The sequence below is a fragment of the Delphinapterus leucas genome, chromosome 16 (genome assembly GCF_059928025.1).
Source record: "Delphinapterus leucas isolate spDelLeu-1000000601 "Yukka" chromosome 16, BTC_Dleu_Yukka2, whole genome shotgun sequence".
Taxonomy (NCBI): domain Eukaryota; kingdom Metazoa; phylum Chordata; class Mammalia; order Artiodactyla; family Monodontidae; genus Delphinapterus; species Delphinapterus leucas.
Genome location: NC_143144.1, coordinates 84,415,001 through 84,427,500, shown reverse-complemented (window position 1 = coordinate 84,427,500; position 12,500 = coordinate 84,415,001). Strand labels below are relative to the sequence as shown.

General features: G+C 57.5%; 1 protein-coding gene across 1 annotated transcript in view; it reads left to right on the top strand.

The window, feature by feature from the left end:
- EBF3 (EBF transcription factor 3) overlaps positions 1-12,500 on the top strand; it is a 118,053-nt gene that overhangs the window by 86,194 nt on the left and 19,359 nt on the right. The window contains exons 9-10 of the mRNA XM_089898364.1: positions 937-1,067; positions 1,559-1,685. Of these exons, the coding sequence (XP_089754490.1) occupies positions 937-1,067; positions 1,559-1,685 (258 nt within the window). The remainder of the gene's footprint in view (positions 1-936; positions 1,068-1,558; positions 1,686-12,500) is intronic.

Sequence of the window (12,500 nt, the reverse complement as noted above, 5' to 3'; positions counted from 1 at the left end):
GGGCAGCACCCGGAGCCCTTCCCCAGTAACGGGCAGCTCCTCCCATGTGGGACCTCTCCCCCCGACAGGCCACCAAAGGTGCTAGAGAAGGTCCCCCAACATCACGTGGAAGTAAGAGCTGATCAAAGGCCAGAACAAAGCCGGCCTCCGTGAGGCTGCAGCCTTCAGCCCAGGCCTCTGCTCGCAGGGCTGCTGGGAGCGCCGTGCTGGGCCTTCTGGTCCCGCTCCCCTGTGCCCGCCCTCGCTGTCTGTCTCCCCTCCCCCAGCAGGGCCAGGCCGCAGCAGCATTGTAATAACTCATGCAAATGTGAACGCTCCCAGACAAAGGGAGGTCAGGCCAGCGGCTGGGGATTCCTGTCGACAAACAATATTAGGTGTAAAATGTGTACCTTTGACAAAAGTATTAATATCGTGCTTTTGATTTTTTTTTTTCCTGATGAAAAATGAAAAGTAGTAATTGTGAAGTGACAGAGGAAAATGAAGTTTTGAACCAAAAGGCAAAGTTCGCGGATGAAAAAACCCAACCCAATTAGCTGCTTATGAGGAATCGAAATGCAAGGCATTTGCTCTTCCGTCTCCCTCATCAGCCTTTGATTGACTCTGCTCAGATCTGGACCGCAAAGCAGATAAATCGACGTGCCACATGCACGCGATGCTTAATCATTTGTAATAGTCATATTTGCCCTGAAACATAATTTGCTACCTCAAGCCATTTTTTCTCCTCACTCACTGGTATTCCGTGGCTTGGCCTTTGCTTTATAAAACATTTAAGAGTTTGCTTTAAACACATCAACGTGCTGATCTACGATTGCCCTTTGCGTGCCGCCCGGAGGAGCGGCCGCCTCTCTCCAGCCCCGCCCAGCGTGGCTGGAGGTGGGCAGCATGGCGGCAGCGTGGCAGGCTCTAAGGTCTGCGTTCTCTGTCTTGTGCGGGCAGCCACTCCGTGCATCAAGGCCATCAGTCCCAGTGAAGGCTGGACCACGGGGGGAGCGACTGTGATCATCATTGGAGACAACTTCTTTGACGGGCTCCAGGTTGTGTTCGGGACTATGTTGGTATGGAGCGAGGTAAGCCCGCGAGATCGGTGCGCGTCCGGCTGTGGCTTTGTCCGTGGGCTGTCGGACATGCTGTCGACGGTGCATTCTGTCGCCAGATCCCCTGAAACCGACAGTCCGCCCGTGGCAGGGGCTTCTCCGGTGGGCGGGTGCAGACCGCTGCCCCACAGCCCTGGGGTTTCAAGACTGGCGTCGGAGGTCCCTGAGTGCCCTGGAACAATTAGTGCTAGAATTACTAGAAGCAGGTTTAAGGAGACATATGGTGGTGATTTTCATCTGAATGATGCCCTGTGGCCTTTCCTGCAAACTGAAACCGGGATCATTTGTAGATATTTTTCTGAAAGCACAACTGTAGGTCCCGAGTCTCTGGGTGACAGCTAGGAGGGAACATTCCAAGACGATGGTCCAATTTTTGCTCATTTTGGTAATTATATCCAACTGGCAAGTGTCCGCCTCTTACACCCAGCGCCGCTGAAAGCCTCTTCCCTGTGTGGTTTTTATAGCTGATCACTCCCCACGCCATCCGAGTCCAGACCCCACCGAGGCACATTCCTGGAGTCGTGGAAGTCACCCTGTCCTACAAATCCAAGCAGTTCTGTAAAGGTGCTCCTGGGCGGTTTGTCTACACCGGTGAGTTCACATTTCCAACTTTCGTGGTGAATCGGTAGATGCTTCCTCCCAAGGAGGGCCTCTCGGCCCCCGGGGGCCCCCTGCATGGGTTCTGCAGTGAGGATGGGCGATCCCTCCGTGGCCCACCGGTTGGTGTAGTCAGGGGCAGTGTCTACATCCTCTTCCACATGGTGTGACGCTATGGACAGGTGCAGCCAGCTCGGGCCAGGTGACCTGGGCCCCTCCCCCCATCCGTGGAGCTTCCCTTCTCGCCTGCAAAGCAAGGTGGTGGGAGCTGTCAGTAACCACAGTACCCCTGCTTCCATCGGGTGGGTGCCCCGCGAGGTCCCAGAGGTTAGGCTGCGTACCCTAGGTCACACGCACCCTGTAGATGGGAGCAGGTCTCTGCCCCGGGCCTGGGGCCTCAAACCCCACACCGCACTGCTGCTTCAAGGGGGTCCGTATTCTGGGAGGGTCTCGGACACACTGACGTCACCAGAAAGGGTCACGTCAGCTGAAAGTCGTCTGCTGCAGTGCTTTGCCCACAGGCTGCTTGGAGAACACCATGCGTCTGAGGTTGCTACTGAGAAAGGCCGTAAATGACCATACGGCTTGTCTGCATTGGGACCCCTAGTCCTGCCACCTGCAGAAGCTGTAACCTCTGAGACGTGTTTCTGGGGGTGGCCAGCACCTGCTGAGCCCCACGAGGGTGGAGGGGACGGGGGCTTGTTCTTGGACAGCGTGGCCTCCAAGTGCTCGCGTGGTCAAGGCGGCGGGGGAGGTCCTTGCAGGAGCCTGGCTGGGAGCCGGGGGCTCTGTCCACGGGCTGTCACCTGCTGTAGGATGCCCGGGGCAGGTCTGGCCTCCCCCTGGGATGCAGGCCTCTCCTCTGTCCAGTGGGTGGGTGACAGGGTAGAGACGAGGTCCCTTCCACTTTGGGGTTGGGGGAGGGAGTAGGGGTAACTCACCCCCGTCAGGAAGCGTGAGATGCAAAATGTAAATTCTTCCAGTGACCGCTTTCCAACAGGCCCCGTGTCACTCCCAGGCCGTGCCTGGCTCGGGTCCTTGCAGAGAGCCAGGGCTGCCAGTGACACCGGGGTCCTTGATGGGGGGAGGCCGCCTCCTCTCCAGCCCCCAGCGGCCCTCACGTGGTCAGGAGGGGAGAGAGGTTCCCTGCCTGTGCCAAGGGCTGTTTCCTCCCGTGGGACCAGCTCGCCTCCTGGTGAGCCCGGGAGGCGAGATGGAGGGAGGGCGGCGCCTCCAGCTGGTGAGGCCTCCACGTGTTAAATACCGCCGCGCAGAAGCGGGTTATGTGGTCGGGGTGCTTGTGAGCGCTCGTACCCGCGGCCGCCGTGGCCGCCAGGTCCCGGGAGGTGGGGGCCAGGCTCCCCGCAGCGCTGGGCCGTCTCTGCAGGGCCCCTGCCGGCCTGTGGGCGCTCGTCCGGCTCTGGCTGTGAACTCAGGCCGTGGGGTCCTGGGCGCCCCGCTCGGCTCTGCCCGGTGTGGCCCAGGGACCTGGGGGGACCCCCGAGTCCCACTTTCTCCTCGGTGCCGTGTGTGACCTGGGCTCCCGTCGGGTCTGGGTTCCTCGGAGGAGGGGATGTTTATGAGCTGGGCGGCTGGGAGCCACACCACGTGTGGGCTCCACGCTGCACGTGCCCCATGGGCGCCAGGTTGGGTCAGGCACCCGGTGAGCGCGTCCGTACGTGGTGGGACCGATAGCTCTGCCCCAAATGGACGGGGAGTCGGCTGTCCCTGTCAGCCTCTCTGGTCTCCTGGCCGCTCCCCCGCGGGCGCCTCCGGCCCTGCCCCTGACATCCGGTTCTTGACCCGCGGGCTTTTGGTGCTGAGGTTGGCGGGCCGTCGTCAGCAGCAGCGACTCTTTCTGAGAGGAGACACAGTAGCAGGAAGGTCTGGTTCTTCACCCCACCGTTGGCCACTGAGGACGGTGGCCCGCGTGGCTGGAAAGGGCCCCATGCTGAGCATCGCGGCGGACGCGGTGGCGGCTGGAGGGGGAGGCGCGAGGGCAGAGGGCCGCCCGTCGCCGCCAGTGGGTGTCCCGTGGCCGAGGGCCTGCCTCTCTGGGGCCGCGGTGGGGCAGTGCTCTCTGTAGCCCGCTGCCCTCGGCTGGGCAGGACGCTTTCCTTGGCCGGAGGCCTCGTGACCGCAGGGCAGCGGGCGTCCCCGAGTCTGTTCCAGTGACATCCGCGTCCCGACGCCCATCTTCCATTTCTGCAGCCGACGCCGTGACCCCTCCCTGCTGAAGGGGCTTCTCAGACCCCAAGTTCAGGGTCCCGGCTGCCCAAGGCTATGGGGTTTCCTCCATCAGGAGTTCTCCCACGAACGGGCCTTTCAATGAAGCCATTCAGTGAGCTTGGCCTCTCCGCGGGGGCTAATTTACAGCCTTCCCCCACACCCCCATCATTAACGGGAATATACATTTCAAACGCACGTAAGGGATACGGGGGCCTACACTCCCAGAGAGCAGAGGAAAGGTGGGGTCATAACCTGTCTGACCTGGAAGCTTCTGTCTGATTTGCATTGCCCTGAAATTGATGGGACAGAGAAGCAATCATTGGGAATTGCTCTCCCTCTGAAAGCTGAGCCAGCCCTTCTGGAGGCAGGACACGGGCGCGGCCCCTGCGGGGAGGGCCCCGTCCCCTGGGCATCTGGCTCCCATCAGCATCCCCGGGCCTGGAGGCTGCGCGGACACCGTCACACTGAACCCTCGGGGTGAGGCCGCCAGGCCTGGGGATGAGGAACCAGAGTGCTGAGGAGGGCCCCTCCCCCTGCCCCCAGCCAAAGGCAAAGGCCTAAGTGATCTGTTTACAGCGATCTGAGAAGCACCCGATGCTTCAGAACCAGACCCGATTAGTCAACCCAGAGTGGGTGTAGGCAGGGGGGGCAGGCCAAGCGCATCCATCCAGGCCCCTTTGCCTGCTGCTTTCAACTACTATAAAGACACAATTACCTTGGGAAGCAGTGGCAGTGCAGTTGATTACCTCGGTGAATTAAAAGAATGAGTCACAGTGACATGTCCAGCTCTTCCGTACTAGTCCTTTGTATTCCCAGCGTGCCTCACCCCTGTTGTAAGAAGGTCAGAAATTAGAGAGAGAGAACAGTTTTCAAGCGGCTAGCACTTAGGAGCAGAATTAACAATCGCTCTGTATGTAATTGCTGGTTAATAGTAAATTGCCTTCTAGACCGTAAAACGCAATATGAATGGGTGGGCGCCTAAAATTAAATTAATGAGATATTTGCTGCATTTAAAAGTGAACAGTGCACATTAATAACTGAGCGTAACGCTTGTTTTAATATTTGTCTAATAGTGTATCATTTGCTTGTTTAATAATAATTAGAATAGTCCCGGAATATCCTACCTGAGGAACTCAGTGGTTATGGGCAGACTGAACAGTTTCACATCCGTACTTTCACCAATAGAAAGACATCAAACTGTTAAGAGCAATAAAAGAAATTATTTTTTAATTATCATGTAAGCATTGCGGTGTTACTTGATTAAGACAAATTGGAATTTGTATGCTTCTAATTGAAATTACGTTTGAGCGAAAACTGCTTTTACAGACCATATTCCAAGTGTGAGGTGTTCATGCACAGATGCGAGTGTCCCTGATTTCCTAACACGTCCATTTGGCAGAAGGGTTTTCCTATTACACAGAAAAGCTGGAGCTGCTCGGTGGTGGCCTGAGTCCCAGCGTGGCTCTGCGGGACACCGGGACGCAGCCAAGGGGCTCTTCCTGTTGACCTCTTGCACCCAAATGTGTGGTTGACCCACCCTCAGTTTAGAGATTTCTTTTGCTCGATTAAAGGAATTCTATCACCAATTACCAGGAATCAACATGCTGTCTGCCACGGGCCCAGCCAACCCAGTTACTAAACAAGACGCTGGCAGCGATGGTGCCCAGGGCCAGAGCGGCACGGACAGAGCTGGGGCCGGTCTTAGGTCTGCAAAGCATTGACTACATGGGGACATAAAAATGGTCATTTTCTGCACGAAGATGTGCATTCAGTTTCAGTCATGAAATCGTTACTCAACCAGCAGCTGCTAACGGCTTGTGTCCTTCCCGGTACAGTGTTCATGGTTTGTTTGTTTGTTTTTTTTAAATCCCGTTGTGCCTTAAAACTGGCGACATGTCAGGGAGGTGACTGCCCTGTCCTCGGGAGCTGTCCCGGCACCGGGGGGGGGGTGTCTGTTGGCTCGCTCGGGGCCACCGTATCCTCTCGCAGCCTTCTGCCACCTAACCCACACTTCACCTCACCCCTTGAAGGGCGCTGGCCTTCCTGAAGTGTTTTAAAGCTCTTTTGTGAGTGTTCAGATGTGATTCTGTCAACAGCACGGTGACACACAGTAGAGTCAGTGGCGCCCTTGACCACAGCCGGCTCCAGCTAGCTCTCTCCCAGGCCAGCGCTCTTCAAACAAATTACTTGTATCCACGGAGCAAATGATTCCTAATTGCCTTCCACAAATCATAGTGTTTCTACTTCGCTAAACTAAATGCTGATGCCTTCCCCTTCAATGTAAACCAGCCGATTATTTCGATTATAAGTTCTTAACCACGGAGATGGACGTGGCGGAGATGCTTTCATTCCGAGTTCGAGTTTGGGGTTCAGGAGTCTGTGACTCCTGGGCTCCCTGTCCCGGCCAGTGAGGCCCGGCGGCTCCGGCTGCTACCTGTGCGTTCCCGGCTGCTGCGGGCGCCCCGCAGGCACAGGGCTTCCACTGGTCCCAGCTCGCCAGTTGGATGGTGTCAGTGGAAGTCCGTGGTCCCCTGGAGGATAGACAGCCTCGCTTTCACGTGAGGTTAGTTCTATGGAAGAACGTTAGTTCTGTGGAACTGGAGAGCTGGGATGGCACTCAGATGGCGCGCAACTCCAACGTGGTTTCTCCTCCTGCCCCGCCCACCTTGGCTTGTCCTTGGTTACGTGTTGGGGGCAGAGGGCGAATTTCTCCCCACTGGCTGGGATGGTGTGCAGACCTGGGCGTGGAGACCAGCTGGTCATCTTTGGGGTCATTGGCGGGGCTCCTTAGGGCCACAGAGGAAGGGAGGGCGTGCCCCCCCCCCCCCGCTGCCGGTGCCCTCTGCATTAGTGCGGTCCCAGCATTAGACCAAATGACGATCAGTGAATCTGCCGGCTTGCTGAGTGGCCACTGGGGGCACAGATCCAGTCCCGAGTCCCTCTAAAGGGTGGGGCGGTGAGGGCTCCCGGGGCCCCTGCTGCTTCCTTCCTCTCCTGTCTCGGAGGAGGCCGGGAGAATGAGACGCACCGTTTGTGCTACTGCACAAGTAGACTATTCGTCCTCATCAGTGACACCCATTTACTAGAATTGCTTAAAATGAACTATACCTCATACAGAAATCGCACGTTTAGAGGAGATCCATTCATCTTCTGAAAATTGAGGGCCAGTAAACTTTTCTGCTCCTCCAGTGGGATCATAGGCATGCATCAAAATGTTAGAAATGATTGGTGAGAGGGAGCTGTCACCCATTTATCAAGGAAAAGAACATTATTTGCTAATTTCCCAACCAGGCTGGTGACAGGGTGCTTCGTCTTTGGACCCACGGTGACCAGCGTGGCCTTTTTGTTATTAGTACAAGTCAAGCGCTTTTGGGCAGCTGCTAACAAGACACATTTGTCTGTCATCGGAGGGGCTTTGGTTGTTTTCCAAGTGCTGTGACCACAGGCCGCTCTTCCCGTGGCCCGATGGCTGTGCTCGGTGGGGCTGTGCTCACCCGGGAGGAGAACTGACTGATAAATCACGAAATTTCCCCATCAAGGTGAAGGTATTGACTCTCGGCACCGAACCTGACAGAACGCAGCAGAGAGGAGACAACCATTTGTCTTCCCCAAAGGACAAAAGGGTCACGGGTTTCCCTCAGTGGGTGCGGGGACGCAGGCCCGCTAACCTCCCCTCACCCGGGAGGCCGCGGGCACGAGTCGCGGGATGGGACTGGGCCACGTCGGGGTTTTATTTGGCGTCTCTGGCCGGTCAGGGTGCCTGCCCTGCTTCTGGGACAGGATGTGGGGTGGCAGGGAGATGGAGGGACCCCTTAAAAGCACAACAAGAGTGAACAGCATCAACGGAAGTGCAGAATAAGGCAGCGATGACAGGGGGTAAAAACAGAGCCCCACGAGTCACCCTGGCAGGAGAAAGTCCCGTAGCTTCAAGGAGGAAGACCAGGGAAAGCATCAGAACCACCGTTTCAGCGGAGAAGCCACCGAGGGAGTGCGTGAGCCTTCTGTTGCCGAAGAGGAGAAGAAATAGGCCCCGCCCGCCGTGGCCCTGGAAGAGTAGAAACAGGAGCGATGCCTCTTGTTTTCTTCCTGGCTGCCTGCAGCCGCGGAAGCCACAGGCCTCCTTCACCGCGTCCCTTTGGCCGCGCGCAAGGCCATGGCCCAGGCGGGAGGCGGACGGGGTGAGTGGGCTTTGCTCTCGGGGGCTGTGCGAGCCGGGACGGGGACGCCCCTGGGGTCCAGGGGCTGCTCGTGTTTTCATTTGAAACCTTTGTTTTGGGAAGGTCTTTAGGCTCTCGGCTGAGGCTTGGATCCTAAAGGCTGAACCCGAGAAAAAGTCCGTTTAAAAATCTATCATTTGAATCAGGTGGGCCTTTTTTATTCATCACAGAAAATGCGAACTTGAGTCATTCGAACTCTCTTAGAATGGTTTTTCAATAAAACAACGAAAGATGGGAGCCTCTTCGTCGGAGACGTGAACTGTTTGCTACACCCCCCAAAATAAATACATCGAAGTTTTCAAATGCGCCTAACGAGCATGTGAATAACTTGGTTCCACGCGGGACCCGGGTGCCTGTGGCTGGCGCCCGTGCTCTAGTAGAAGACGCATTACAGAGCATGTTAAATTTTAAATACAGAACCTCCCATCGAGACAGTAGGCCGCTGCAGATCTCTGCACCTGTCGGTGTAAATCATCTTTGGGGGAAGTTTCTCAGAGGTGCAGCCTGGCAGTGGGTCCATCATCCACCTTCCAGACGCCACCCTTCCTGCCCTCGTGACAGCCCTTCCTTACGCCCTCCATGCACGGGAATCCTACCGCCTGACAAGGTGAGCTCTGCAGGGTCGGCCCAGCCTTCTACCGGCCTGACCCTCTCCCACCCGGAGCATCTGGGGACCAGAGTCAGGGCCTCTGGGCGGCGGGGGTGTAGAGGGGATTCTGCCAGATTTCTTCCCCATCTTTTCACCCCCTTTGATCCTCCCAGGAGGAGGCCCTTGCCGGGGACTCCCCTTGGCCTTTCAGGCCTCAGCCCTGGGGATGGGAGGGGGTGGGGGCCGGCGATGTGGCACTCCTGCCCATTCTCAGGATCCGTGTGCCTGGTGCTGTGATCAGCCAGACGCTTTAGCCCCCATAATCACTTCCACCCCGCTTGTGAAGACCAGCCCGGCGCCATTCCTTGCGAGCACGTCCCCAGTGCCCTTTGGGATGAACAAGCGCCAAGCCCGCCCAGGGGCTGCTGTTCCTCGGGTACTTTTACAACAGGACCTCGGTGACTCTCAGGGCGTCCGGCCGCCGTGCACCCCAAGCTGAAGACGGCTCAGTTTGCCTGTGTGCTTGTCGGTTACAATGGAGGTCGTTTCCAAAGTTGACCCATTTTACCACCACGGAGGTGAGCCACACGTGTGCGAGGTGCTGGGGCCGCAGCCTCACGTGACCTGCCCGCGAGCCACCTGCCAACGGTCCCTCCTCACACCCTGGCGACCGGCCCAGGCCGCGTGCGCTCTGTCATGGCACCAGGGGGCCCACCTGCCAGCCACCTGCCTCTTTATCAGCACCCCCGACGCCGTGCCTGCCTGGTGCCTTCTTTCCTCCGCACTCAGAGAACGCCCGCCGACAGTGATGATCTTTAAGGCAAGCATAGCGTCCAGGGTGGGACGCTGAGGCTTCGTGTCGACGTGACTTGGAATTTACCCGTGGTGTCCGGCGTTCAGTGTGTCCCCGAGGCCCACCTGGGCCTGGTACTCTGCACGTGATGCAGAGAAGGCGGGAAAGCAGCTGCGTCTCGTGGGTGCGCTCGCGGTGGGTTCCTCGCGGTGGGTTCCTCGCGGGGCCCCAGGCTGGCTTCACCCTGGCAGCCCCGTGCCTGGTTCTGGGCGCCCGATCCAGCTGACTCAGGGCCTGATGGGAACGAAAAAGAGAAGAGACCGTAATGAAACAGTCCCGAGAGCTGTTCGGGTCTCCGAGGAGAGGGGCAGCCGTGGCCCTGTGGGGTCTGTGGGCGGAGCGCCCCTGCAGAGACGGGGGGCCGGGGCCGGCGGGCTGCGCCCCCGCACGTCGGCGGCGGGGTCGGGGGTCCGCAGGCAGAGGGCAGAGCCTGCGCCACGGGTGGAGGAGATGGAGGGAGCGCATTAGGCGGGACTGTTTTACGTGAGAGACGTAATCCAGGATCCTGTGTTCGAGGACTCTGTTTTGTGATTTCAATATTTACGTTAATCTTGGCGATGTCTTTAAAAGCTCTGCCTTAGAACGTTGCTTTTCCTCTTTGTTCACCTTGAAAAACCAGGGGTTACAAACGCCTCCGTGGGGATTGAGGAGGGCCAGTTTATCCCCTGGACTGGGGGGGGGGGGTCTCTTCCTCAGCCCTCCGCTCCACCCCTCACAGCTGGGGGCCTGCTCACCCCAGTTCCGGCCTCCGTTCTTTTACGCAGACGCCAGACGCCCCGCAGACAGTATTCAGGCCGCGAGAGGCCTTCCCCTCGGCATAGGCACAGGTGGCACGTGCATTCTAATCGAGGTCAGGGGTGTTACTTTCACTTAAAAACTTTTGTTCTTTATTCAGATATAATTACACAGCCTAAAATTCACCCAAAGTATACAATTAAGGGGTTTTTAGTACAGTCACAAAGCTGTGCAACCACTAGCCTAAGTCAAGAACAGCTCATTACACAAAAAGGAACCCCGCATCCGTCAGCAGTCCCCCAGCCCCCCCGCCAGGCAGCTACGAATCTACTTCCTGTCTCTATGCATTTGCCCCGCTGGACATTTCCCATGCACGGAATGATACAGTGTGGGGTCCTTTGGGACCGGCACCGGCGTCGTCCACTCACGTGTCTCCCGGGTGGAGGTGTGGTCAGCGCTTCCTTCCTCTGTGTGCCTGAAGGGTCTTCCCTTGTGCACAGAGACCACATCTTATCCATTCATCTGTCGGTGGATCCTTGGTACAGTCGCTTCTCAGGATCCGCCGGGGCTTGGTCCCAGGACCAAATCTGTGGATGCTCGTGTCCCTTACAGCGTGGTCCTTCGTATCCGGGGTCAGGGCTGCGGTTGGTTGAATCTGAGGATGTGGAACTGGCGGATACAGAGGGCCGACTGTAAGACAAGTGATGCTGCTGTGAAACATTCGTGAACAAGTTCTCACATGGATATATGGGAAACATCATGTTCATCTTGACTTCTCCAAGTCAGAAGTGAAGTATACCTTCTCCATTGGCTTAGAATTTTCCAGAAGCCCTGTGGGTCCTCGTGGTCCTTACTCGTTACTATGGAGCACCTACTGTGCGCCCTGCGCTGAGCAGGGCAGGTGCTGCGACACAGGGTGACGGTCGCACCTTCCGGGAGGAGCGTGTGATCGGATGGCCTGGGACGTGTGCCCCGGGGGCTGGTTGCCTCGGGCACACAGGAGGGAGGGGTCTTCCCAGAGCAGGACCACCTCCAGCCTTGGGAGGGGGTGAACTTCCAGAGCTCCTTTCTCAGCTTATCTCTGTACGGAGATTTTACGCGGGTTTCAAGTGTGCCGACCCACTGCCCGCATGGTTCTCCACAGAGCACTTTGTTGCCCACTTGGGTTTTACCCCTCCCGGCTCAAAACCTCTAAGAGGGTCGACAGCACAGGCACGCTTGATTTTTCTTTCTTAAAGGAAGGGTGACATCTGGGTAGTTTGTGCTCTTTGTTCTGTTCGGATGATTTTTATTGGCCACCTTCTCCCTCCCTTTTGTTCAGGCTCTTTTACACGTGGAGGGAAGGGGCTACCTTTGCTGGAACAGCCGGGGTGGGGGAGGTGAGGGTTGCAGGGTGGCCGGTTCCCCTCCCCTGCCTCCCTGGGGAGCGTGTCTTGGGGGTCCCTGTCACCGGGGGCCGAGCCCTTGGAGGAGTGGGAGCACCCGACGCCACGTGCCTTGGTTTTCCTCAGCTGCCGGCCTGGGCTCCGTAGACGTCGTTTGAACGTGACTATAAAAGCCGTAATCTGGTACATTCTTTGAGGTATGTAAACAGAATTGTTTGAATGCAATCCAACAGTTGTCGGCAAGGGTATTATTTTGGGAACAAGGAAGACGTGCTGTCCCCTTTTCTGAGTCTAGTGTCACATCACAATGCCGCCGTCCGCTGCCACGCGGCGGTGAATGGCGCAGGTCCCTGTGCACTGGGCCGGGCATGTGAATACCAGACAGTCCTCCCCGTGAGGCTGAGGCGATGCCTGACTTCCAATTAGAAGTCAAGCGTGGCGCTTCTCCCATCCTCAGAAGTCTTGGTGACACAAGGTACCCTCGGCTTAACGGGTCGGAGGGGCTCCTCCGTGTGAAACCGACGCTGCCCTGGGGTGGGTCTGATGCTGGAAAAGCCACGCCCCTTTGATGCAGGCGACCTATGCTGAGCCGCTTGGTACTTGGCGTTGGAGAAAGTGCCCGGCGCCTCCCGTCTGTCCCTGCTGTGCCCAGGCCGGCTCCGGGGCAGTGCCTCGTGGTGAGTGATGCAGGCCCACCGTGGCCTTTGTGTTTCCCGTGCACGGTGCCTGGCTCACCCTGCCGAGTTCTGTGATTGAAATTCATTGCCGAATTTATTGAGAAATTAATGAGAAAAGCTGCAA